We start from the raw sequence: 27,991 nt of genomic DNA, 5'->3' as shown, positions 1-27,991 counted from the left end.
AGCGTGAGCTGCAACATCCTGCATGGCTGGCAAAGAACAGAGCGCCACCTACAGTACATATTCTTCAATGAAATTAACAGGAAGCTCCCTGTCAACTTCAAATATACTGCTACTTAATGTTTTGCTACATTAATTCAAAAATGCGCTCAAATTTGCTTATGTCTTTTCTCAGGAGGAGAAGAGGAAGATGAAGGAGGAGATTGAAAGGAGGAGAGCAGAGGCAGCTGAGAAGAGACAGAAGGTGGAGGACACTATGGACGGGGAGGACAGACCCTTTAAGTGCGTCAGCCCTCGAGGCTCCTCTCTGAAGGTCGGTTTACTATTTTTAACCTCCCACCTCTGCCCTGCATCCAGCAGCAGAGTGTCGCCGCAGTTTTATTCGCCAATTGACCGCTGACTCGTTATTTGATTTAGTTTGGTTCATTTATGTCAAGCATGTAAAAAAAAAGTCTAATAAAAAGCAATTAACAAATCAAATTAATAGATGTAACAATTTCATCATCAACATCAGAAATAAGCATTATTAAAGATTTGCAGATTCGATAAGGAATAGCAAAAAGTATAGACTTATATTGTCCTACCCCTTCTCCATAATTCATACAATTTGCTCAGTGTTGGACATACAGTATTTACAACTCACAATATTTGTTTATTTTTACAACTTAAAAAATTTTAAAAATTACTTATGTTCATCCTGTCAATCCTTCCTTATCCCTACACTTCTAAAAAGCATTTTTTTGTACAGCTTATTGGGTTGATTTATATTTAGACAATGCTTAAGCTGTGATTTGAAACCATTCTAAAAAGAGTATGTATTTAGTCCTGGCACAGCATTTATGCGGTTTATAATGAGGATGATAGTGGTAGATTTACCTCTCAAAATATTCATAGTGATTCTTCTAACAGTGGGTTCTTGATTTCAGAAGATTGAGTGTTGACGACAACATATACATCATGTCAGAAGACGTGAAGCTGAAGCTAGATGTCCGAGGGAATATAGTCCTCACCAGTATTATCTGTGTAGAAAACATAAAAACAAAGAGACAACACAGTTCTTGTATTCCATATCAGATGTAGTCAGTCTGAGTATTACAAGATCATTAAGGAAAAGATCAGACTTTTATTTCATTTTAATGTAACCCTATTTGGCAACTTAATTTCCCCAAACCCAATAAACATCAGGACATTATGTTACCTTTTGCTCCAATTAAAGCACCAAGGAGCTTCTACATAGATGGGAAATACTAAACAGTGGATGTACTTAAACCACCCTAAGCCTGTAACCCCATATATGGAAGCCCTGAGAGGCAACTATAAAAATAAAATAAGAGGTTTTTTTTCTAATTATCAGTTTTTTTTATTTCCAATTGTGTGAAAGGGATTATTTCTTTCAGAATCATTATTCATTCCTCTTTTTCATCTGTGAAAATATGTGACAAAATTTTTTTTTTTGTCTTTTTGTAAAACAAGTGAGTTTTTGTTTTGTTTTATTTTCAGGATTTTTTCAAAAAAAAACTTTAGAAAAAAGAAAAAATATCCTGAAAAAAAATCTACCTTGCCTCCCAGGGCTTCCATACAAACAAGCTAATGTAGTTAGATATGTAAATGCCTTTTTAAATTGCAAGTAGCATTCTGTCACGAGTTGGTTAGTTAGCCAGTAATGTTAATGATTTCCAGCTCATGTTTAATCAGACAAACATGACAAAAAAGTATGACCCTCCAAACTATTTGGATGTTGCTTTTACTACAGCCTCCCGCACAGCTTCAACATGTGGAGAAATTTAAAACTTGACAGGCCTGCCATGCCTGGCAACAGTTGCTAAGCTATGATTAGGCAATCGCTGCTCGAGGGAAGGCTTAAGTAAGTGGTCAATTAATCAGACAATTCTTCGTAAACAGAAATTTCATTCCATTACTTAAAAAAAATGATCTAGAAAAGAGTTTAGCCGTGTTGTATTTTTTTCTGTCTGTATTTGTATCCAGTCCAATACAGTTGTCAGCATAATGGAGTCAATATAACGGCTCTCCAAAACCTGCAAATCCCACTCATCCGGCAGTGCAGCAAAGCTCAAGCTAAACATTCAAAATATTTGGAGAGATTAAGTGCCAGATGACCCGCTTCTGCCCCTCTCACCTCTTTTAGCTCTCTGCATGAAGTGTTATCTGACTGAGATGAAGGTGTTCCGAAATAGAAAGAGCCTCGATGAACTAGGGGAGAAATGTGGAAAAAAGTCAACTGCTGGCAAAATGTTTCTGTATTTAATTTCACTGCTCACTTTGAAAATTCTGCTGACATGTTAACCTGTTTGTCACAAGAAACTCTGCTCTCGGAAAAGAGACCTGAATCAACCCAGCGCGCGCCCCTCCCAGCCTCATCCAAAGATAAATGTTTGTCACGGCAAAGGAACGTTTAATCAACTCAAATGTGAATAAATGTTTCCAGTGTTGCCAAAAGCCAACTCCCACACGCTGAAATTCGAGGGGGATTTTCAGCCAGTGGAGAAAATCTAATTAGTGACAGTTAGCAGTAATATCCATCTGGCCCGTCCCAGTGAGACTTCAGACTCGAGGCTCGGCTCTAATGGTGTGTGAGCTCTGATTGTACTGGAATAAAATACTTTGTTTGTTTGTGGTCAGTTTTGTAAATAATGTTCAACTATAATTCTCTACCCCACTGCCCTCGCCTCACAGACACGGCTTTACTTTGTGGTGATGTTCACTGTAGGTACAGTTGTATTTGTGTGTGAGCGTGTGCGTTTGGACTGTTTTACTTTTCATACACTACACACTATGTTCTGTATGAATAGTTGTTTTGCAGTGGGGCTGGGTGATATGGAGAAAATCAAAAATCACAATATTTTTGACCAGATACCTCAATATTGATATTGCCCTTTTATCGTTGTGTTGACTATAAGTGTTTTCACAAAATATTTATACGATGAGATTTTTTAATAAATAATCAGCAGCAATGTGGATATAATGACTAAATGGGCAAAGGCATGCTGATATCAAGATAATATTGATAAATTGCCCAGCCCTATTTTGCAGTATTATATAGTGTCTTTTTTTGTTTTGTGACACTGTATTACCACGTTGTAATACAGTTGCAGTGTATGTTTTATCTGTCAACTTTAGATCTGTTTTTTTCATCACACTCTACATTAAGCAGGAGATAATTTTTTGACATCTGCGATCATTGCTTTTAGGTGAATGCCATGTATAGACAATCATAAAAACAACATGAAACTTTTTTTGGTCACTTGGTCGCAGTAGAACAAGCTTTTAACACAACATTAATATATGCACCTGATTATTATTATATGGCTGAACATTTGCTCATTTACTTAGTGTTTCCCACAGAATTTGAGTGTATGTTTTCCGTTGACAGTGGGAGGACAGCAATTTTTTTTCCTATTTTATTTTTGTCTTTTATATGCGTTTGTGTCCCTTCGTATCAATCTGGGTCCCCTTTATGAATTTGATGGTTTTGAGGGTCCGTGAAGGCAGCACAGGTGGAGCTCTCCATTAGTTATTTTTCCGTTGCAGCAGTTTGTCACTCGCGGGGTGGGGTTTTAGTCAGATTGATGGATGAGAGGAGCAGCTGCTGTGCATAAATGCAAACTTTTAGACCAAACAGGAAGAACAGTTAAATTTCACTTTCAATGCCCCTGATGTTCTGCTGCTCCATCTGTGACCAGAGTGTGCGCTGCACTATGAGAGTGTGATGCAATGTGTATCTGTACAGTATACATATTCCAACAGTGCTCCTTATGAACAGTCGAACTCCAAAAATATAAAATCAAATCCATTTTTGGCAGCAGATGTTTTCATTACTGCAGGCATCCACAAATAAATGTATGTGTGGGAAACCCTGGCTAATCTCTTGGTGAATCTAAATCCGACATTCAGTCTCCTTATAGAGTCCCTCCACTTTTGGTGTCTCCCATGGGACATTATTTCAGAATATATACAGCTGTCAACAGTGAGGGACAAGTAATTTTCTGATTCCATTTGAAATGTTTCGTGAATTATATCAATGATGTTTGTCAATTTAAAGGATCATTTTTCAAGTCAAGAGAGTCATAGTTTGTTGTAGGTTTGTCATTGAACCATTTAGTTTTGTGTGGAACTGCGTGACCTACATCTCTTGTCTTGCACAATAAACCACACACAGGCATCATAGCTTCAGCAAGACAGAAATAATGTTGCCTACACAACTTGTGTTATTACATTTTTTCACAGCCTGATACTTGAACAGTTTTATGACACTGTGACTTTCTTGACTTGCAAAGTTGACTTAAACATCATATGTTTGATATATGGCGCAATTCAAACAGCTACTCGCTAACTTTGTCTGCAATTTGGTGTTTGACAGGTAGTTTACAGGCAGTTTATCAGAGCTGAAAGAGAACTGAGAAAACCAACCAAAACAATGGAGTTGCAGTTCTGTAAAACTGAAACAATGAGCTGAAAACTGGAAAAAAACAAAAAAAAAAAAAAAGCTGCAGGAAACTGTAGAGTTGGGTGATAATTCTCTGTGGTTTATCACTATGAGTGATACATTTCACACAGTCATTGTTGATTTAAGAAAATATTGACTAGTGCAGCTTTAAAAAGTATTTTGGTTATCACTGCACACAATGTGCAATGTCTTAATAGCCACATCAGTGGAAAGAACATGAAAAATGAGAATGGATTCAGTGTTATGTTGCTAGTGCCGAATAAAAGCTGAACAGCAGCACATAGATCAGTTTTTCCTATTTCTCATGTAAATTTAATATTTTCAAGATCCATTTATGTGCAGCTGTTTGAAACCTGTCAACAGTCTATTTCAATATCGCACCTATGTTTTAGGGAACATACATTGTTTTCATCGCCTTTTGCTCTTATGCGTGTTTTTTGCCCGACAACTGCCATATCATGGCTCCTATTACACTGGAGAAATACGCCTGGCTATCAGCAATCACCTCCCAGTGGAACACACAGTCCCAGGAGCTCGCCTACATGTTATCAGCAGTAAACCAGCAAAACCCTGCTCCATACGATAGATAAAGTACAGTGTGAGAGAAGGACAGAGGGACAGAATGAAGGACAGGCTGCTGGGATGCAGGAAAGCGATTAGGGTTAACAGGATTACTGTAACTGCGTTCGGATGGCTACGGCTCTTTAAAACGCATCTGAGAATGGGGAATTTCCTGTCGAGGAGTATTTTGGGAACTCCCACATTCGGTAGCAGCCGAGCGCAAGGTCCTTTTTCACAGGGGGGAGAGAGCTTTTTCTGCAGTTTCTCCTTTTTGTCCGTTTACAGTATTTTTTGTGAGCGTCTGAGGAACGCATGCGTTGCTCCTTCTTTTAGCCCTTTTTCGTGTATATCATAAACAATCCTCTGAGATTCCCACAGTCCAACAGCAAATAGGAAAAAACGTGCTGTTTTTCCTTTGTGTCTGTGTGTGTGTGTGTGTACGTGTGCATGTCTTTCAGAGCATTTTGCAGACAGAGGGAACAATCGGTTACATTGTGTGTTGCTGGTCAATCCAGCTTATTGAGCACATGTAGAAAAGAGACAAAGTGAAATACCCACTGTTAAAAAGATGCAGTATGTTGTTCCCCAGTGATTATTGGCACTTGTTAAAGTTATGAACCATTTAAGGACCAGTAGTCACGTGTGTGTCTACATAATGACCTCTAAACTCAAGTCAATGAGTTTTACACTGAAAATACTCAAGCAAACAATATAGACACAATAGAAGAATGAAAATCAAGAGGAGGGTTGGGTTAAACATCTGTTTTAAGTCTCCTAAAGAGTGAAGGAAAATGTGTTGCAGTGATGTTTGCATGCGTGAAACATCACCACAGTATGTATTAACCCTTTGAAACCTTAGCAAAAACATGGCAAGAGGGCAATGAGCAACAAAAAAGAAATGATAACTAGTGAAAAAATACAACAAAATTACCTGAGAATTAGTTGGGTTTTTTTTTAAGGTAAAAAGGCTTAAAAAATAAATTAGGAAATTACCTTGAAGTGCTTAAAACCTATGTAATGATTTTAACATACCTTTAAATGTGTAATTATATATATATACACACACACTTACACACACATATATATTATATATAAATATAGTTTTTCCCTATCTTTTTTCCCTTGACATTTTTCCCTAACTTTTGAAAATAATTTTCTAAATCCTCTAATTTCTTGCAGTCTGTGGAGCATTTCTTGCCAAGTTGCTAATTGCCTTGTTGCCCTGATTCCCATGTTTTTGAAAGAAATCACCATTTTGCTAAGGATTTAAAGGTTTAAATACTTGGGAAAGGCATCTTAGAACAGCAATATGAAAAGAGACGTCGCTCCAGAGTTTTAAAGGCATAGTTCTTTTTTTTTCTTTTTCTTTTTTTTTTTTTTACTGGGGTTGTATGTGGTACTTATCCATAGTCAATGAATTACATACAGTAGATGTCAGTTGGCACACCCCCACTTTGGAGAAGCAAGCTGGAGTCTGACATGGAAGCAAAGCAATCTACTGTGGATGAGTGTCTAAAAACAAAATGTATTTTAGCCACCTAAATAAAGTCCCACCTAAAAAACATCAGTATCAGTTTAAGTGTATGCTATACTTAGAATATTTTCACTCATTTAACATGTTGTCAGATAGTTATTTCCAGTGGGAAAATCATGCTGTCAAAGCCAGACTCCATGAAGAAAAAAAGGTTTTGCAGGTTGGTATAAAAAAGGGTTGCTTCTGATTCACCAAAGTCACACAATAACACGAAATAACTAACTAATTGAAGCAGCAGTAGACCAGCAGTTTATATATTCAGTGAACTAAAATTATTATTTTTGTCAATGGAGTCTGGTGTGTTTGAAGAGAGCATAGATGGGAGACTGAAGTTGTTTACAGCTATCTAGGTGGAAGGGACTGTCTGATGGAAAGGCAAAGCAGTGAAAATACTCTCCATATAGCACACATCAGAACATTTTTTAAGATGAAACTTTTTTAGGTGGCTATTTTACATTTTATAGTTGACCCCTATACACAGTAGTAACCTAGAGCTCTCATAACTTTTCTCCACAGATTGGAGAGAGGGCAGAGTTCCTGAACAAGTCGGCACAGAAGAGGTAAGAACATACTTAAGCATTATCCGACACATCATGTTTTTTTCTCTCCCAGCTTTTAGTGGAGCATTCAAGCCTTGAAGTTGTGTTCTGCAAATAGGAAAAATGTAACCCAGACTCGGGGTGCAAGTGTCCTTTTCTCAAGGCACGGAGATGTAATGGTTGACCACACTGTGTATAATATCCAAATTGACCCCATGCTGTGTGTATGCTAACTATTTGCTTCTGCCCAACAGCACTGTGAAGACGTCTCATTCTCCTGTGGTGTCCAAGATAGACAACAGGCTGGAGCAGTACACCTCAGCTGCTCAGGTTGGCATTTTTTCAACTCTGAAAAAAGTGTGGCGTCAGCATTAGTGACACATGACACTGTTGTGACTTCAGGTTGTTTTTTTTTGTTTGTTTGTTTTAATTTCCGTGCATGCGTAACATTAACCCCATCCCACTTGGGATTACTGTACAAGACACAGCTATATGTCAGTCATCAAAAATTTAACAAGACCAAAAGAAACCACTGGTTGAAACATTATATGTACTCCTATATATTTAACAATGACATATATTTATTCGCATATTTTAGATATAATTGTAAACCAAATAGCAGAAGTTGAGAAATAATTAGTCTGGTTTAACTTTATCCTCATAAAAGGCTTTTTTCCTCATCTTCCATGAAAATAAGTGACTATATTAAATATTTCATATTTAAATAGCCAGCTCTTGAGTGTATTCACAGGACTGGATTGTGGACACTTACCACACCATGAATTGTGCATCACCTCCAACCACTCTACCCTGCCTCAAGGTTCGATTCACTAAAGATATTGCACATCTTATTGCAGTTTTCAATGTTGCATTTGCACCGACAACACAGTGGGCCAAACAATGGCAGAGAGGGAAAAACCTTAAATTTAAATGTGCTTCAGTTATCAATGAACTCTCTAATTTCTCTGTATCTGCATGTGGATACTAGCATTGGTCTCTATGAATATGACTGTTATAAAGGGGACAATTTTGCACCAAAAGTTTCCATATTACCTAATTTAAATACATGCAAATGGAACAGGAGCACTGAGACACCATTTGCATAGTTAGGGGTACACAGCTTCTTTTTTCTTATTTGTCAAGGTTGGGCAGAAGCAACAAAAGCTACGTAATTGTTTTGTGAACTATCCCCTCAGTCTTTGTGGATCCTCTGTGTAAAAAATCAGTTTCTTCTTTAAAAGTAATGTGTGGTTCTAGAGAACAAAACTCTGCTGTCATAGCCAGATAACGGGTTTAAAGTCATCCTGGATGTGACGTCAACATCATGTGTCACACTGTTAATAATGTAAAGGACTATTTGTTATCGGATTTGAGAAACAGGATCCTGAGAAATCTATAGAATCTAGTTACGAAACATCAATTTTCTGACCTGATTCCAGTCTTGGTATGCTAAAATTGATTTTGGTTGCTATTCTGAGTCTAAAAGTTGCCTAAAAGTACCCATCCTTAACACAGCAGGAATTCATCACTGTTATTATGAGCAAGCTTATGTGGGTTTTTCTCTAAAAAGACAGATATCTAAGCTTCAATCAGAACAGCCATCCCTGCTATTCAGCAGTTTAAACCCAGCACTTTGTCTCTGCAGAGAGAGAACAAGGAGTCTCGATCCCCTCGCTCCGGGGCGGTGGATCTACCCATGGTCACCGACAGCATCCGCAACATCAAGAGCATGTGGGAGAAAGGCAATGTGTTCGGCTCACCTGGAGGAGGAGGGAGCCCGTTCAAGGTAAAAGATGAGGTAGTGAAGGATGTGAGGAAGTTAATGAAACTTTGTGCATGACTGGAACAGAAAGAGGGAAAAAAGACAGAGAGAGAGAGAGAGAGAGGAAAGAGCCCAATTCACTGGCACTTCCTGCCGATGACGACCAGGCTTAGCTGACCTATGACCCTATCCAAACAGGAAGCAGCTGTGATGAAGACAGGCGTGGCGGGCCGCATTAACGACTGGCTGAATAAAACCCCGGAGAGCGGCAAAACGTCAGGAGGAAGGCCAACGGTAGGTTGTCGTCGCAGCAGCCCCTGTCGATGCTTCTGGGAAGTACAGTAGATTTACTGTACAGCTCAGGGGCCTGAAGAGAAACGCCTCTGAAAAACAGCTTCAGAGCAGACGAGTGATCTTTATATACATGTAGATTTATACTATTATATTTCAACTTACACATAAATATCTAAACATCTACCTGAAAGGCCTCTGAAAAAAAGTCTTTATTATCTTCTTAACATGAACACACAAATATTTTTGGTTCTTTCAAATATGAGATTTATGTATTTCTTGTTGTTGTTGTTTTTATTTGTGTTCTTGTCACTGATTTGAGGTGGGCAGGACACTGTGATGTCACAACGCTCCAATCAGGATTTAGCAGTATTTGAGTCAGAATCTGATGACAGTTGGTGGGTTGTTTGGTCACCGTCAATCAGATTCTGTCAAATCACACCCACACGCCCCTGAAGAAGCAAATTATCTTAGTTATTGAGTGTTAAACTTTTCATAAATATTACCTAAAGGTTTTTTAAATAATTATTTGTGTATTTAGTTAGAATGTGAAGGGACTGTACTTTATTTATTTATTTTTATATCACGACCCTCCCTAGAGCTACATTTTTCTAAAACCCTCCCTCCACCATAAATAACCAGATTTCATAGATAGATGATGAATGGTGTGATTTTTAAAGAAAGCATGCCTTTAAAACCCTTTAGTGGTTTTGGGGTTCTGAGGGTTTTTGAAATGAAACAAATTATGACAAAATGTCCCTCCCCTAATCTAAATAGAAAAATAGAACTCCCTCCCCAATGCTTAAGAAAGGTATTTGAATTGCCACCATCATTTTTTGAACTACCCCTCCCTTTTTAAAAAAAAAAAAAAAAACATAGAAAAAACAGACATTCCCTAAATTTTGCAAAGAAATACTTACAGTCAGAAACCAGTTTTTTAGGAGCTTCAAGTAACAAGGCAGAACTTGGAACATTAATGCGACATTTACTTTGAAGCTCACTATTATTATTAATAGTAGTAGTAGTAGAAGTAGCAATATTAGTAGTAGTATTAGTTATGGTTTGTCTAAGGATTCAACAGTGACTTGTTCATGGGTACAGTGATCCTGTACCATGTGGGCTACATTTATTCCAGCAAACACCACCAATCTCATAATAAATAGCAGTACTCTTACTCTTCTATCAGCCCTGCAGTACTGTTATGATGATGATAATGTCAGAGTTATTGCTGATTCTGTACAGTAGATGTTTTATAATAATTTTCAAATGATGCAGTGGAGCAGGTCAGGCTGGGATATTATCTGTCTGGCACCACCTGGTGGCCACACAGGAAAATAACTCATAAAGTGTCTGAGCTTGCATCAGTCCACTTCAAGGTATTATATATTATGGAGAACTAAACTAAAAACTATAACTAGGTGTAAAAAAAAAAAAAAAAAGCAGATTGAGATTGTGTACTTAAAAAACTTATTAAAATAAAAATAATAAATATATATACAGGAAGTGTCTTTGGTTGTACTGTGTCTACTTAGATAAATCTGTAAACACATCAAGCCTGAGGAGGCATCCATGCATAATAAAACTAATACAAAAACTAAGAATATCGAGCTAAAGCTAAACATTTTAAATAATAAAAACTAAACTAAAATGTGCAAACCCACTCTGGAAACCAACTAAATCTAAACTGACTTGAAAACAATAATAAAAGTTGAAATAAAGATTAAAACTATTTTAAAAAACCCTGTAAAACTACCATAACTCTGCTTCACTTTTACATCTGTCATAATATACATATACAGTCCATGAAGTGGATATTGTAGACTTGGCACGAGTTTGGTATACAGTGTCACTTAAGCATGTTATCGTGTGCTTATCATAAGCTTTGCCGGCAGAGTGTTTTTTCTTCTGTCCCGCTAACGTGTTTGGCTGAACGCCAGCATATCATGCCTCTCTTCACTCGTACTCATATTTCAACCAAATATTTATGTTAGAGCTTTCCTGGTCACGGATTATGGCTTGTGCTCAAATAGGTAACACACCACAGGAGAGACTGAGGATGTGAAAGGAAACTTTAAATACAAGTTTTTCCAAGAGAGAATGTCCACCCCACAGACCATCAACCATAAGCTGTGGTGTTGCACTTTTCTGGTCATCCATTTTTGCCACCATTTATTAGACAGATGTTATTTTTGCTATATTCTCAGTTCCAGAAGATTTCAATTCCTCTCTATTATCAGTATACTACATTTTGCTGAAATGGAAGGGTGTTACCTCCCATTACATAGCCAAGGAATTAAAGAAAGGCTCCCAAAGGCTCCATTTAGAGATTCTATAAAACTTGGAACCTATTAATAAATTATAGGCATTTTTGGAACAGTTCTGGGGAGCTACCTTGAGAATGAAATACTTTTACGGGTTTTTTTGCTTTTTGTGTTTGCATTCCCACTGCTAAGAGGAATGCTGAAATCACATACTGTAAACCGGCGTTTAGTATGGTACCATCACTTTTGCTTTGATGAGTCAAAATCACGCCTTTTTTTCACACAGCTAACAGGTTTTTTAAAAACAGTGGTTGCCGGTGGTTTCTTGTTTGACCAGTCAACTTACATCACTCATGGTTCCTTCCTGTACCGGGAGAGTACCTTCCCCGAAATTGGAGCTAAAAAAGCCTCATAAAATGATGTTCTAAGAGCAACAATCATTCCTAGTTTTTGTGGAGCAGACACAATAAAAAAGGGGGTTCTTGGCACTATGAAAAAGTTTCCTGGGTGTGAAAATGCCTTATGCGAAAGCAGGCCTGGACCTGCAAACTCACACATCTTTACAAGCAGTTTGTCTGATGCACATGTTTTTTGTTTGCTTTTGTCTGTTCTGTTCTGTTCTGCTTTGCTTTTTGTGATTTGTTTGTTTTTCTTTCTTTTCATTCCAATTTTCCTGATAACTTGTTACATATTTATACATTGAGATGATAGCTCATTTAAATGTGTGGTCTGATAAATGAAAAAGAACGAGTAATAATGTGTAAAATTATTACCCCCCCCCGCCCCTCGCCCAAATGTTAAAACAAAGCCTACGCCCTTGGATGAGGGGCCCAATTTTGAAAGGTTGCCCTCTGTCCATATTTTTTTAATGGCTGGCTCAACATTGAATATTTTCATTAGAGTTCAAAAACTGGAACACTTTTGCCGAAACTTTCTCTATTCCCGTGCCTGAATCGTACTTTGCATTGTGATGGAGTGTTTTCAAAGAGGATTGCCTCAGTGAGAGTGCTATTTTCCACCTTCTCCAGACAAGCACCTCTCCACTTGACAGTGTCTGTCAACCGCTGCTCTCATCCCTCAAGCTCTCTGTCCTCCTCTGTCATTCCTTCTCCTCTACGTTTTAGGTGCTCTGCCATTGCCACAAAATGTCAACTATTTTCAAATTGACCTACAAATGCCGGGCACCGCTGGTATGATGCTTTGTCTTCTGAAGCCTTTTGATTTCTGTCTCTCTCTGACAGGACCTGAAGCCCGTTGACGTCACTAACAAGAGGAGTCTATGGGAAAACAAAGGTGCCTCTCCAACCAAGGTAGCTATTATTCATTTATTCATCAGGGTCATTATGAGCAGGGTTCCCACTGTCACAGTAAACCTGGAAAAGTTGTGGAATATCACAATCATATTTTCTAGGCCTGGAAAAGTCTGGGAAAGGAAAGGAAAGTCATAAGTCATAGAATTTTGGAGTTTTTTTGTAATGAAAATTGTTCCAGTAATCTTTCGTGGAAAACCTCCCACATAATGTAACATAACAGTAAACATATATCCTGAAGCTGATGATGTAACGTAACTGTACCATTTTGTTTTCCAACACATAATGTTTCTTCATTTTCTCCTTGGTTCCCTCATGTATGCAAGTTAGCTGAAGTTATGTTTGAACAATTTGAATTCGATGTGTTGGAAAAATATCAGGCAAGTGGGGCAAGAAAAAAACATTTTTCATTATGGATTATTGAAAAGTCATGGAAAAGTTTTGAAATGTTGTCCATGAAAATGTGTGGGAGTCCTGGATGAGGAATTTGTACAGTGATCAGAGTACCAGTTTGAACCATCAGGGGAAAATCAAAGTAGCATCCAGATGAAGTTTAACCATGCCAAATTGGTTTGTGGTCTACTAAGTGTTTTTTCATAGTGTTCCAGATGTCAATAAGGAGAATTTTGTAAAAGAGATGGCGTAGTAGTATTGAAATAATCTCAATCACTTGTGTTTGCTTTTGTTTTAAAGAACTCTCATAGCTAGTCGACCTCACCCTTAAATCTGGAATAAGCCTGGAGAGGTAAACGAGTAACTGTTCCACATTTCTTCAAGGCTCTTATCACAGAATGACCTCACACCCTGCTGTCACGCTGCCGACTTTTTGCTCTACTGTATGTTGTTGGCAAAGCTGTACTCTGTTCTGCTGCGGTTGGACGCTTCTGCTTATTTTAATCTTAATGATAATATCTAAGAGTTTGGGTCCAAATTAGATATTTATGATTTGACAAATTTGTTTTACATTTTCATGATTTGTATGGTTTCTGGCACAGGTCTCTTCTCCCACAAAGTCAAAACATTTAAGAGGATGTAATTATCTGCATTTTGTAAATATAGAGTAATAAACATCAGCTGCTTTCCAAAATGCACATTTAGGACCGAAACTTGCCAAATGTTCTAAGTGCTGTGAAATAAAAGGAACAAAGAGAACATATCAACGAAGCCACAATAAAACCAATTTTAAAGCATTCCACTTGATTCCATTAACACTCAGAACTTGTAAAAGCTGATGCAACAAAATCCAGCAGATTACAGTTCAGCATAAATTCTGTGTAGTTAAAAAAAAAAAAAAAACCTTTAACAGCGCGCCTGTTGTCCAACTGCGGCCTGAATGCTTTTCACACATGGCTGTATCACATCACCGTTCCTTCTTCTGACAACCACAAATCACTACTCTCAGCCCCAACTTCACTCGACTTTATGTTGCCCTAATGGAGAAACTGTTTACAGCATTCTTTACAAGCGAGACGCCTTGCTGAGTTGCACAATGGCAGTTTGGCATCACTGAATCACCGTTATCACCTCACACTTTCAAACAAGTCTGACTGTACCTGACATGAATTAATTGTCTTATCTTTATTTCTATACATAGATAATGCTGTGTTTGTAGAAGTGCTTAGTAGAAGTGAAAAGCCATATTTAAAAAAGATAAAGATGTCCTACCTACCCTCTTACTTTATTATAAACCTTCCTTCCTTCCTTTCTTTCTTCCTTCCTTCCTCCGCTGGTAGTAGTGTGTTCCTGCAGCCAACAGCTGCAGTGCAGACCGCAGGCTGTGGTCCGCCACAGTGAGTAGCTGGGCTGGAGGGCACCAGGCGGTGGTCTGCACTGACGTAAAAAGGGTCCTGGACAGGAAAGGTAGTGGTTAGCGGCCTTGTCATTAGCTAACCATGACTATGCTGTGATGTCAGGGAAGGCAAAATGATCAGGACAGCGATTGATTCAAGAGTCTGCGTTAGGCTCGGGTGGTATCTTTTTTTTTTATATATCTTCCTGAAATTTCACTGGAGTATACGTTATGCTGGTATTTGTGTGCTGCGTTCCCCCAGCCAGTCACTGATTTATCACAAGGATTTGTACGACGTACAACTCCAGTGAAATGTGTTCCCATCAGCTCCTTAAATTGTGCATTGTTCTTCTTTGCGTCTTTTTATAACTGTCCATGTTTCAGCATGGTTCTGGTTATCCATAGCTTTCAGTTTTGGAATACTTACCAATCTCAGCAAGACAGCTGCATAGTTGCTCCTCCTGAAAAGGGCAGCAGCAAATTGTAGCCGCCTCTGCACGGCATATAGCAGTGATCCACAGCAGGGATGGGACGGCACCTCTTATTCCCACTGACCCACTGGTGTGTATTTACCGTAAAGCACACCCTGCTCTATTTTTCTTACCAGAGTCCTTAAATCCCGATGAGTGACTCATAGCCACACGCTGCTGCTGTCCAAAGCAGACCTCAAAAACCTACCTAAACTTGCTAAATGGACATAAGAGCATAAATTTAGCACAATTAGCAGAGCTGCCAGAGAGGTGTCTGAAAAATTCGCCTACATCCCCTACATCACTATGTTCACTACTATGTTCTATTAGTGTTCTCAGCTTTATCAGTCTAATACATAAACTCTCAAAATGTCAAGAAAGGAAAGATTCTTAAATCTGTTATCCTCATTAAACAAAGAAACACAACTGCACACCAGAGTTCAAGCTTACAGCAATCACCATCTCTGGTTTGGTCAAAATAATCCCCAAATTTACAGAGCTCAGTGTGAAAATTTGCTGTCGTGGCTAGCCAGTTGATCACAGTCCTGTAATGTCATCCCCACCACTGGTAGTCATCATGTTTCTCAGCAGCGTGTTCCTCCAGACTGACCTCTGTCCATATGAGTTTAATAAAAACAGGAGTGTCTTTGTTTTTGACAGTTTCGAAAATGATACCGTCAGGATTTCTAAATACCTTGGTATACCATGATACAGTGATCCCACCCAAGCCTAATCTTTAAAGGTGAAAGTGTTAGATCAGAAGTGGTTATAAGTGGTTATAAGCACTCGGTGCTTCAAATGGAGGGTTTGCAGGTATGTTTTGCTCACTTTTTCTATCTGTCTTCATCTTTACCACTTTGTTACCTTCGCGTCTTCATGTCTTGCAGGTGGCAGGCAGAGGGGAGACCAAATCAGTCGCCAACGGTGAGTTATTACAAGACACCAGAAGCTTGTAACTGCAGAGCTTGTGAATGTGTGTGCATGAAAACAAAAAATAAATGGGTGTGCAGGCATGTTGCAGGCATGTTGCAGTTGAAGGGTGAACTTGTGGCTCCAAAATGTCAACTTTTTAAAACCTCTGAAACACTGCCTCGTTCTTAACTCGCCCACAGTGCTTTTTTTTCATTTTTCTAGTTGGTTTCAGAAACCAAAATAGAGGGTTTTTTCTCAACTCATAGCAGAGCACTTAAACCTTTAGTTGAAGTCAAAACATGAGAATGACAAAAATGAGCGGCAAGTTTTAAACCGCACAATAACAATACGCTTTTATGAGCATTTAGACAACCTACTTGTTGACAATTCACAGAGATAGGGCTGGGGATACGGGAAAAAAATCAAATACAGCAACTTTTTTTAAATCGGATTTCTCATGGTTGATATAGGGACAATATCGTTGGTGCTTTCACAAAATATTTACACGATGAGTTTTTAATGAATAATCATTAGTAATCTGGATATAATGACTAAGCAGGTAAAGGCAAATAAAAGAACAGCTAGAGGAGTCCGAAAGTTCAGAAAATTACTTAAAACTTGGAAAAGACATCAAATATGATATCACAATATCCAAAATCCAAGACAATATGTAGTTTCTCATCACAATATTGATATTATATGCTCAGCCATAGGCTAAATTTAAAGGGACGGTAGACAGCCTGAAGAAGGACAGAGATTGTAGACAACCACTTGTCCTTTTCCAAGAATATTACTGACCTCTGCCAATTCTTTCTTGAGTCAGAGAGGAGCTTTACTGGGAAAGTACACAATGTGCATCGAAGTTCAAGATATTCCCCTCAAATCCCAGAGATATCCATTCTGGCATCTAAGTCCACCAGTAGGAGCATCAAGTGCAGCGAAAAGCACATGATCCCTCACTGGCTTCCCACCAGAAACCATTTCCAATTGTGTGTGTTGTGACCATGGGCTGGATATGACGGATGACTGGAAAGCTCCCCAAAGTCAGGCTTAAACATCTTGATTGCCCCCTGGTGGTTGATTACAGTGTGGCACATGAACCCCGCCCTCCTCCATGTTAGTGAATGTAAAAAATTTAAGTAAATGGATCTACTCTTGTATAGCGCTTTTCTAGTAGTTCGACCACTCAAACCACAAGTCACATTCACCTATTCACACACTAGTGGCCGAGGCTGCAGAACAAGCTGCCACCTGCTACTCAGTTTTTGAAACATTCATACACATTGACACTCTGTTGGTACAGTCATCGGGAGCAATTTAGGGCGCAGTATATTGCGCAAAACTTCTTTGACATGTGATGACCAAGGATGGAATCACCAACCCTCCAATCAGAGGATGACCCGCTCTACCTCCTGAGCCACAGCCACCTGAAAAGTACACATCAAATACATTTTTCCCTAAGATGTGTTTTCATTTTAGGTCATTCTTATCACACACACATAATATCACACTGCTGAAGTGTTTGATTCTGTGATTGATTTGGTTAAAGTACTTATTTTGTGCTTTCTGGTGTTATGATTGACAGCTGTGTGTGCCAGTCAGTGTGCATGTGATCAGTGGCGCTCCTCCTGATTGGTGGGATGGTGGGAACTCAATCCAAATGTCCTCATCAGCACAAGATGGTAGCAGCAGTATCTGGGATATTTTGGCTTTTATTTTTGTACTGTGGGAGGAAGTGGAGACACGTCGTCCCTCTATATTTACAGTCTTTGTGTGGAACAAATGTCCTAGCACTTTTGCAAGACAGCAGGGTTTTTTTTCAGACATTGGCCTTCTCGTTAGGTGTGTCATCTTGTCATTTGCTCTTTGATTTATACGACGCCATGTGTCACAAAACCAATAACTGACCCCATCATAGCCTACACTGTGGCCTTTTTCAGTTTGCCGTTTGGCCTTTTGCACCACAGTGTTTCAGGATGCCACTTAAACATTGCTTGCTATTTTAAAATCAGATGTGAGTGCAGTCTCGTCCTCCTTTTGTTCTCCCAGCAGGCAGAAGAAGGGTTTTGGCCTTGAGGGATTCTGTACATGTCCACGCACAGCTTCACACACACACACACACACTGTACATACACTCCAGTTTCACCTCTGTAAAAGCCACTCAACAGCCGTCTTGACGCCACTCAAACCTTTCGGCTGTTCCACTCGTGTGCACATCCACTTGTGTTGCTCAGACCACAGTCCTGCCTCTTGTGTTAAGAGTGTTGGCAGCATTGTTCCTGTCAGGCTGGTTTGTCACATTAATAGCTGGCATTTTGGAGATTAGCACACCGTCACAGTCTGACTCAGAGGATGACTGAGGCTTTGTGTAGTTTTGGTATTTCTTGCTGGTGGTTGTCTGCAGGACCTTACAGACATTTGACACCACAATTGGACCACATGCGAGTTAGCAGCCTCACACTCTCCACATGCTTGGCTCTAATAGAGAACTTCCAAAATAATGGTCACCACTTTGGAAATTTAAGCCTCTGGCTGTATTGAATTTATAATGATAACTTTCAAGGAAGATTTTTTTTGGCCTCTTGATTCAAAATATATTATAGCAGTTTGGAAAATGACAGACAGCCAGAAATGTATATAAAAAACATATGAAGATATTGTATGTATGACGTCCTGCAGTTTTCAGTCTAGTTTTCAGACTGTCAAGCCTGATTTGGGGTTTATATATTTACAACTATTTTGTCAGTCTCTTGGGGCCAGCTTAGCTAAATTTGAGCAAGTTTTGAGTGGAGTTTGGGTGACACTTAAGTAGGGCAAATAAGCAGAAACCAACACTGTCTAGTACATCCGTCAATCAAGCAAACACCCCCAAAATATCCCTCTCAAGGTTGTTGTCTTGTTCACGGATAAAAAACATTTTAAGAATTAGGACCCAGAAACCAAAGGTATTATTTTGATGCTTGTTTTTTTTTTAAAAAACTAAGAAGAACTGGTGGTCTTTTTTTAAATGAAGTTCGATTCAAAGTTTATATCAAAACATCTTCAAAGTGATCTTTACAGCAGGAGTCACGATGGGCGATGGGGAGTGAAGCAGGGACACACTTTGACCTGAGGCTCTAGCTAACGTCAGTTATGGAAACGAGAACTTGAAGCTGCAGCTTTTAGCCTTTGCCTCATTTTATCAGAAGGCTAAAGCGACATTTTCTCTCCATATCTGAAAGGCTTCGCCAATATTGACATGTTTTATTTTGTTTTATTGTCAGACTCTTATTTTTTAGACTCTGCTTTTGATAAATCCGTCCTCTGTTTTTTGTATTTTTCACCAATGGAATAGCAATTTCCAATGCAGAATCCTCTGCCAGTGAATCAGGCCTCCACTGAAGCAACATGCAAGCGCATCTACATTTGTCAAAGGGGATACATAGAAAACCCTCTCTTTTAAATGACTTGTGATTAGCCCAAGTCCCCCTTTACAGGCTAGATTTTCTAAAGTCTAAAAACAGAGCCAAGAGGAGGTGCAGAGTCTAGTGTTTTCTCAGACTACTTGAATTACAATATGGGATTGTTGCCCAAGGACGCCAAAATAAAACTGCTTACCCCAGCTTTAAACTGCATAATAACTGCCTGTGGTGTTTGTTACCTGGTTTGAATCAGTTATTAACCCACGCCTGTCTGCAGACTCATAGTAAAGTATCTGATGGACTTGTTTTGTGTCTCTCTGCAGGTATGGGACACTAATGTCTTGAAGGAGCCACTAAAGCTGGGGACCACGACAATCCAAGACTCTTCCTTTGACTTTGTCTTAAGAACCAAATAATGATCACATTCCCAAGAGGGACCCCGAAGAAAACGGAGGGACAGGAGTGACGCTGTGTGAGCACTGTACCGGAAACAGCATCACATATTTTTGTACGGTCACCACGTATAGTGCCTTTGCACAATAATTTTTGCTTTCTAAAAGAAACAAAATGCTGTGAAATTTGGACATTTGTAATTACTAATTACTTTCTACAATCCTGCCAGGAAGTTAAAAAAGAATTCAATTTAGATTTATCTGTTGCACTCCATGCCGACAGTTTTGATAGCGACAGAGTTAAAAGTTTCCACATTCCAAAGAGATGGATGAAATCACTTCTCTCCCTCATACAGTACATTTTCCATCTCTTTTTTATTTATATTTAAAGCAAAAGCTTCACACATTGCTATTTTATTCAACGTTCACCAGTTCAGGATAGAAATATAAGCACTTCTAGAATTTAGATGATTTCACTTTTATTATGTCTTACCAATAGTGCAGCAATGGTCTGAGTAATATATGTTAGCACATGTGATGTTTTTGAATATGACCTATCATACTGTATCGTATATAACATCTTTATACTCATAACAAAAAGTATTTTTGCTTTTTTTTTTTCGTATCCAGAAACTGTTCAACCAACTGGCAGTTAATTTTGGTGGTGATAGGAGTGTTGAATATTCAGAAGGCCATTATGACTTTTATTATCCTTTATGTCATTTAATTTATGTTTTAATGTGTTTTGTCTTTTTCTACTTCCAGCTGTTTTTGTAGCTTTTGTACCTGTTCGATCACTTTAAAATCTTCAGACATTCCTCTTTAAAAGCAGGTGCACGTGGTGCCTTGGCTGCTTAAAAGCTGTAGGTTTTACAATGTAGGAAGTTTGCAAACCCTCTTTTTTAAATCTACCTTAACTTCTACTAACTTCTTTATTGCCTCTATGCACACTCTAAGGCTCAGCGATCATTTTCTATTTGAGGGCATACAAAGTAAAATCAGGGTGCCTACGCTTATAGCAAGATACTCGTACAATACAAGGATATTTACCACTATGTAAATCTTCTGGCCTTATGATTGCAATGAAAACATTTATGACAGCTGAGGTACAGTACATAATAGCCTCAATGCAACTCAGTATGATATTAAGACTTGTGATCTTTGTTTTTGTTTTTTTTTTCACTGACGTGGTCTTAAGTAGCACATTCCCTTTCATAGTTTTTGCGCGGCACAAGCCTTGATAATATGAATTTGCCGGGGCATTAAATTGATCAGTGTTACTGCTCAAAAGTCTGACAATCACATTCCATGGCTCCTGAAAAGAGCAGGGGAGCTTGACCAAAATATTTTAAGTGTGATTTAATGTGACATTTATGTTTTTTTTTAATACAGTGGTTTCATAATGCCATTTTTTTGTTTGTTTTTTTTACAAGTGTCCATTTTTATGTTTTTTTCCTCCATGTTTAACCAGACACCTGTTTGTGTAGCGCAAAGCCTATGCAAAACACACTATCTGTAGCCTCTCTTAACACTCCCAATGTCATACAAGTGGGCAGTTTCCAACTGGATGAATGTTTTAAACATTGTACGCTTCACTCAACAACAGCAATAAAGACATTGAGGTATTCCACATTGTTAAGTTTCCTTTCATAACTCCTTCACTCTACTGTACTATAGGACGCATTATATTCTGCAAATACCCATTGTGGTACAGGGTGTTGAAACAGTTGTCTTATTATGGAGCCATGATAAAATGTAGTGAAAGGTTATCGTACAAGCTTCATGATTTTCTTTCCAATCAGCTGGTGAAAAACAAAGCATAACATTTTACCACCAATCATTCGATGGAAGAAAATTAAACAATTTCTTTTTCTTTTCTATTTATCTTTCACAAAGCCATTGTAGGTTTGTTTGTTTTTTAGTTTTCATTTTTTTCTTTCTTCACCACATTTCCAATTTTCTATTTAATAGCTTAACTGAAAACACTGATGGTTGAGGGGTTGTTCTGTCTTTATCAGAGTAGGAGGTGGCAAGGGTGCCATTTTGTTTATATATATATATATATATATATATATATATATATATATATATATATATATATATATATCATGACCCTCCCTGGAGCTAGAAATGTTTTTCCTTGAGCCATCCTGACTGACTGTAAAAATGCATGACCCTCCCTTTACCACAAATAACCATATTTTACAGTTACTGGTTGTGATAAATGGTGTGATTTTGGATATTATTGAGAAACATAGCCTTAAAACCCACTTTTGGGATTCATTTAGAGTTGATAGAGTTCCATTTAGAGTTGATTATCCACAAAGAGATTAAAAGATTGCCATATTATGTCATATCAGTGGAATACAGCACATGTGCCACAAAACCAGGTCTGCAGTTGTCAAGTGGTTTAATAGGTGGTGCACTATGATAGAACAAAAAAGGCAATAAAAGACCATAAAAAATACTTCCTATCTGCAAACGCCCAATTTATTGCAATTTTTCTCATATTTTCTGAAACTTTATCAATTTAGTGCTTCAACTGTCTTTGGAGAGCTGCCTGTTTGATTACTTTTATTCCTTTTATTTGCTTTATTCTTGTTGACCTTCTGTATACGCATTTTTGTTTCTGCCTCTTTGTATGACCGTTCTAGACCTTTCTCGTTAGGCGTGTTAATTTTATTATTCCCTGAGTTTCTGCCTTTGCTTTGTCTGTCAGAGCACTTTGTAAACAACTGTTTTCAAAGGTGCTATATAAAAAGCTAGTATTATTTATTCATGTATTATTATTATTTATGAATACCAATAATGATGATGATGATGTCATTGTATATCAGCCACCTTAAATTTGAGTGTCCCAAAAAGTTCTGTTAGGACAAGCCATGGATCTATTCTAAATCAGGACAAGCCCATCTAAGGAGGCTAAAAATAGCGCACCTAAACAGCACCTGAGTAGACGCAGTTATTTCTAGCGCCATCTGTTGTTCCCCTCCAACATTGCAGCTTCAGGTACACTGCGCATGTGTCATACCGCATAGCTAGAATGACCATATGAAAACATAATTTCTCTCCCAGACTTTGAAAAATTATTTGAAGTGCCTCTCCCGTCTTGCACCACCTCCTCCCTTCTCATAAATAAGGAACAGTGCCTAAACTCTAAAGCTGTTAACACACTGTCAAAGCCCCACCTGTGGCAGCAAAACAAAGTGTAATTTTAGTGCTACTGAGTATTCTAAAAAAATGTCTTTTTATGTCACTATTTAACAAATTAATGTCAGTGACTGGATAGAAGCGTTTAAAAATAATGTTGTTTTACCTAATTGCGCTCGGCTCCAGGGGTCGCTACACACATGCAGTTTGTGAGGAAAACAACGATGCGCATGACCAAAGTCTGACCCCAATGACCACGCCCATGACGCGCGTGCGGCTGACTGTCAGTCATTGCAGTTGACAGGAGTACCTCCTCCGTAAGCAATGCGGACTAACTACTAAAAAAACACCTATGAAAGTCTGCCTCTTGAAGAAAAACTTGGTCAACTCGATGCCCACCACCCGCGGGATATTGTGATAAACCAAACCGCTTGTAAACTAGACAAATTAAACTGCTAACGTCAGAGGAGACCGGAGGAGACGCTCTCCGTGTGTGTTGGTCGGAAGAGGCGGTACCTCATCCTCAACTAACAGCGCAATCAAACGTGGAATTTGGCCGTAATAGGAAGAAAACAGGTATGTGCCCACTCCTGTTATCAGCTGTGTCAAAGTGTGTGCACATTGCGTCAAACATATAATAAATACTTTTCTGTTTCTGCATCTGTTCACAGTAGTTCATTGTTGCTTAGCGAACATAGCTAGGTTACTTTGTGTTGGCATTTAATGTTGTTGTTTTTGTTTACGCGAGAGGGTCTGCTCAAAACGTCATTTGAGCTAACAGTAAGATACAAAATATGACCAAAAATAGCTGACACTAAGGTACAAAATATAATCAAAAATTGCTAACAGTAAGGTGCAAAATATAACCAAAAATAGCTAACAGTAAGGCGCAAAATATAACCAAAAATAGCTGACAGTAAAGTGCAAAATATAACCAAAAGTAGCTGATAGTAAGGTGCAAAAATTAACAAAAATAGCTAACAGTAAGGTACAAAATTGGCCAAAAATACCTAACAGTAAGGTAGAAATAGGTGCAAACCATTGTATACACTATATACAAAGACACTTAATAGGCTATCAGTATGAATGATAATTATTGTAGGGTTTTTATTAGTTATTCCTGTGTTCAGTTATATAGTTTGATTGTTCTTTTACTAATATAACTTTAAATATTGTCAATTGCAGAGTTCCAAATAGTCAGATGACAAAAAGTAGCCTATTGTGACTATAATTTTGTTAAATCATTGAAGTAATTTTTGGAGCAAATATTGAAAAACAATTTCACTGCTTTCAGCTTCTGCAAGGACGCGCTGCCTTTCTCTGAAATGAATAATTGTAAACTGAATATATTTGGGTTTTGAGCTGTTGGTTGATCAAAACATGTAATTTGAATACATTGCCATGGCTTTGGCAAGGCTGGCATTTTTCTGACATTTTAGAAACTAAAATATAATGAATAATCAGCAGATTTGGGTTGCAAAAATGCTGAGGTGTCAATGTATCACAGTATTGTAGTGTTATTATTGACAGTTACAATAACCCTTAAAGGAATGAAAACAAAGATTTTTAGTTTGGTTGGATAATTGTTTATTTTTCATTATGATAAACTTGAAACTATGGTTCAAATGGAAGTGTGTAAAAAGCAACACATAAATAAGATAATGTACACTGTATGATAAACTTCAATTTTTATATTCAGGTATACCTTGAAATCGGCATACTGCTGCAACCCTACATTTGAATTGTCCATTAATTTATTTATTAATCAAAAATGATAGCAGGTTGCAGCCAGAGTAGTGCATAATATGCCATGTTAAATCAAGCATACAGTAGGTTTAAAAAGACAGACTACAAGGTCTTAGTCACTGTCAAGTCTCCAGTTGGTTGGAAGAATTGGGCGTTCATTCATTATTTAGAAAACTATGTTGTGTGCCTTTTCTACTGTACATACTCCTGCCAAATACTTTGAGAACAAGTTATTTTCCCAATTTCTGGCCGCGAATGCAGGTCATGAGGAGCACTTGAAGGCAGCATTCCTCTCCAGGTGTAACTCATCTTCAGCCTCCAACAATAGAACTGACAGCGCTAACCAGTCATCGAGGAGATATGTGGTCACATGATGGACAGGGCTGTATTAAGTGTGCTTTATGTTGAGGGAGGATGATTGAACTTGTCTCTGTCTGGATTTGACAGAATCAGACTTGCTGCTAATCCCTTCTCTTCCTCAGGGACATACAGGAGGTAAGATCTGAGCGTGACCTCTTGGTGCATGGCAGCTAAAAGGTCAGTAAGAATGTTAAATTGTGTTTGAATTGGCTTTGAAGTACAGTTCCTAATTTTCAGTTTTTTTAATGAAGCTGAAATCTTATTAAATTTGACAAAAACTGAAGTGAATTCTGCTAACTGAAATACACAAACTTCCTCAGCATGATCTAATAACGAGCTGTAACTCATGCAAAGTCATGAATGCTGAATTAAATTGGCTCAGGCGTTCCCTAAGTAGACTCTTAAAGATTTTATGATGGCATTTCTTTGATGTGTTCTGATCTGAGCTGTGCATATGCTGGCGAAGAAGGTGCTAAGCTCGCCCCTGAGACTGCCGTGTTGGTAGCATGCTTCGGGGCTTTGACTTAATGCTGCCTAATGCTGAAACCAGCGGCCGCAACATTCCTGCCGCTGTCAGACTGTGTGTTATTTCACAGTTCCAGCCAGACGGGGACTGACCGCATGCATTAAAGCAAATACACGTTTAATACCCCAGCCATGACAACTCTCATACACTGTGAATTCTTTCTGGGTTTCCAGTCAGTGCTTTCCCAGCAACCAGATGGTATTCTTCTATTTCTCTTTTTTCTATCCTTCACTTCACTTTCTCCTCTTCACTTTCTCTTTGCTCATCGTTTTGACGTCAGCTGCTCAATCTGATGACACAACAACCACACTGGGACTCCAGCCACCACAGTGTTTGAATTTGAGCTTATATGTAGCAGAATTTAAACAGGAGCATGACTTTGGATGTTAACTATATACAGTGAAGGTGTAAATATGGCACGCAGAGATTGAATGTGCAGCTGGCCCTTTGAAATGACTTGGAAAGAAAGACCGGGACTGTAGCCAAGGAGAAGGGAGGGTGGAACTGGGGATGTGGAGCTAATTTTCTTCGTCCCAACATCACCCATTCAACATCTATATCAAATAAGACACTATTATTACCAAAAAGTCTGGACTTAACTTGTTTTTTATGATGAGAAATATGTTTAAGAAGTAAGACGGGCTCCTGAGACGTGTTGTTGTAAAAAATGTTCCCCAGCCAGCAGCTGACCGAACCGCAACGACAGAAATAGCCCGCCTGACTGCGGGTACCAGCCCATTGATTTACTGTGAGTACGGCAAGGTGAGCCAAACCCATTGTCTGCAGGAGCAACTCCACACCTGTTCAAAAGCACACTTTATTAGTCTTAAAAATAGAGCCTCACTCTCCCCTACTGTTCGGCCTACTGGCACCAGTTTTTATGATCTGGTGATTTATAAGGCCGTGAAATGTAAACGTGGTCCAGGGGTTGCTCTGACATGTAACTGATTTATATGTATACACTGTATACTTGTATATAGGCGACTTAAAGATACCAAAGCCTTATTGAATCCATCGTCTGTAACCTTGACCCAGTATTGTTGCTTTTTATGCCTCCACGCCAGCAAAGGAATTGTGTTTTTAAGTTGCCTGTCCTCCCATTTTCGTGAATGTGATATCTTGAGGAAATTTCATACAATTTGGCAGAAATGTCCACTTAGACTCAATGATTAACTGATTAGGTCTTGGTGGTCAAAGGTCACTACGACCTCACATTTGTCTTATTTCCATGAACGCACTGTCTCAAGAACTCTTTGGGGGAATTTCTTCAAATTTGGCACAACTGTCCACTTGGACTTAAAAATGAACTGATTCAATTTTGTTGGTCATAGGTGACTGTGACCTTGAAATATATATGATGCTGAATTGGTGATTTGATCTTTGGTGCCCATTTTAAAACTGTGCTGATTGTATAGATCTTCTGTGCTGGCGAGTTGAAATGTGTGTGAAGCACCCGGGTCTTTCCAACAGCATCCATATTTGAAGCATTGCCACCTGTCATTACAAACATATGAGTCTGGACAGACATGGATGTAACCTGTAACTTGACTGATGGGGGAAGGCAGACAACTGTGAGGCTGTTATTCTAGTTTTCAAGTTGAGGCTACTTTTTTTAAAGAAAGAGTTAGATTAGAAGTTATATTTAGAGACTGTATGTAATGCATATAAAGTCATGGTATTTCCTTTGGGGGAATACACAAATGCTTTCTTGCCTTGAGTTTGATAAGAAGATTAAGCAGCTCTTGTGTTTGTGTGCTCAAAACGAAGGTGTAAGGTGGGTCTGTGTCTTGGGCAGGAGCAGTGACAGTGAACTTCCTGCAATGTCGAGGCCTGTCACAAACAAGGCAGCAGATGCAGAAATACCATTACTTTTAGTCCACAGTAGGGCAATATAGAAAAAACCATGAAATACCTCATTATTAATATTGTGATGATATTATTGAGTTGATATTGGAATTTTCGCAAAAACATCGCTCAGTGAATCAGTTTTTGATAAATACTTGCCAGTAATGTTGATATATTCACCAAGTAGTTAAAGGCAAATAATAATGCTAATAATACCAACTTTATTCATACAGCACCTTTAAAAAACAGAGTTACAAAGCGCTTTGACAAACAAAGCAAAGCAGAAATGGGAGACATAGGCGACAATGCAACAACGGAAAGTTAATCAATTAGTTCTATTAAACACAAGTAAGAAGAAACTAGGGAGTTAGGATGAAATTAAAACCAGAGGGCAAATAATGTATGCAGGACTCATAGTGTCAATATAAAATAATACAAAGAAACAGATCAAAACAACAACAGAAAAAATACAAGCAATCAAACCACAAATTAAAGAAAATAAAACAGATAAAACATCCAAAATCTAAAACGATATCTAGTCTCATATCACGACATTGATATATTGCTCAGGCATTGTCCTCAGTACGACTCAAGCTTTAAAAAAGCTGGCTTCGGCATTTCCCACAATGCATGTCAGTTCTTTCATCAGACATCATCAGGGTTATTTTTTCCGACTTTAG

The 27,991-nt window shown here is 38.4% G+C and overlaps 1 protein-coding gene across 6 annotated transcripts in view; it reads left to right on the top strand.

Annotated features, from left to right (window-relative positions):
• Window positions 1–21,314, top strand: part of cald1a (caldesmon 1a) — a 79,777-nt gene extending 58,463 nt beyond the window's left edge. For 5 of the 6 annotated variants that reach the window (XM_042511404.2, XM_042511403.2, XM_042511401.2 and 2 more), the window contains 8 exons: window positions 173–310; window positions 7,074–7,117; window positions 7,351–7,426; window positions 8,742–8,882; window positions 9,057–9,152; window positions 12,652–12,720; window positions 15,867–15,903; window positions 19,616–21,314. In XM_042511404.2, the coding sequence (XP_042367338.1) occupies window positions 173–310; window positions 7,074–7,117; window positions 7,351–7,426; window positions 8,742–8,882; window positions 9,057–9,152; window positions 12,652–12,720; window positions 15,867–15,903; window positions 19,616–19,629 (615 nt within the window). In that variant the 3' untranslated portion in view covers window positions 19,630–21,314. Of the gene's footprint in view, window positions 1–172; window positions 311–7,073; window positions 7,118–7,350; window positions 7,427–8,741; window positions 8,883–9,056; window positions 9,153–12,651; window positions 12,721–13,413; window positions 13,466–15,866; window positions 15,904–19,615 lie in introns of all 6 variants that reach the window. The other variant, XR_015775467.1, reaches the window with a different exon arrangement.
• Window positions 21,315–27,991: the final 6,677 nt, after the last annotated feature.

Source organism: Plectropomus leopardus, chromosome 22, assembly GCF_026936395.1.
Source record: "Plectropomus leopardus strain MGB_pleo_1.0 chromosome 22, ASM2693639v1, whole genome shotgun sequence".
In the NCBI taxonomy this organism is placed as follows: Eukaryota; Metazoa; Chordata; class Actinopteri; order Perciformes; family Serranidae; genus Plectropomus; species Plectropomus leopardus.
The sequence above is the reverse complement of the archived record's forward strand: the minus strand, read 5'-3'. Positions and strand labels throughout refer to the sequence as shown.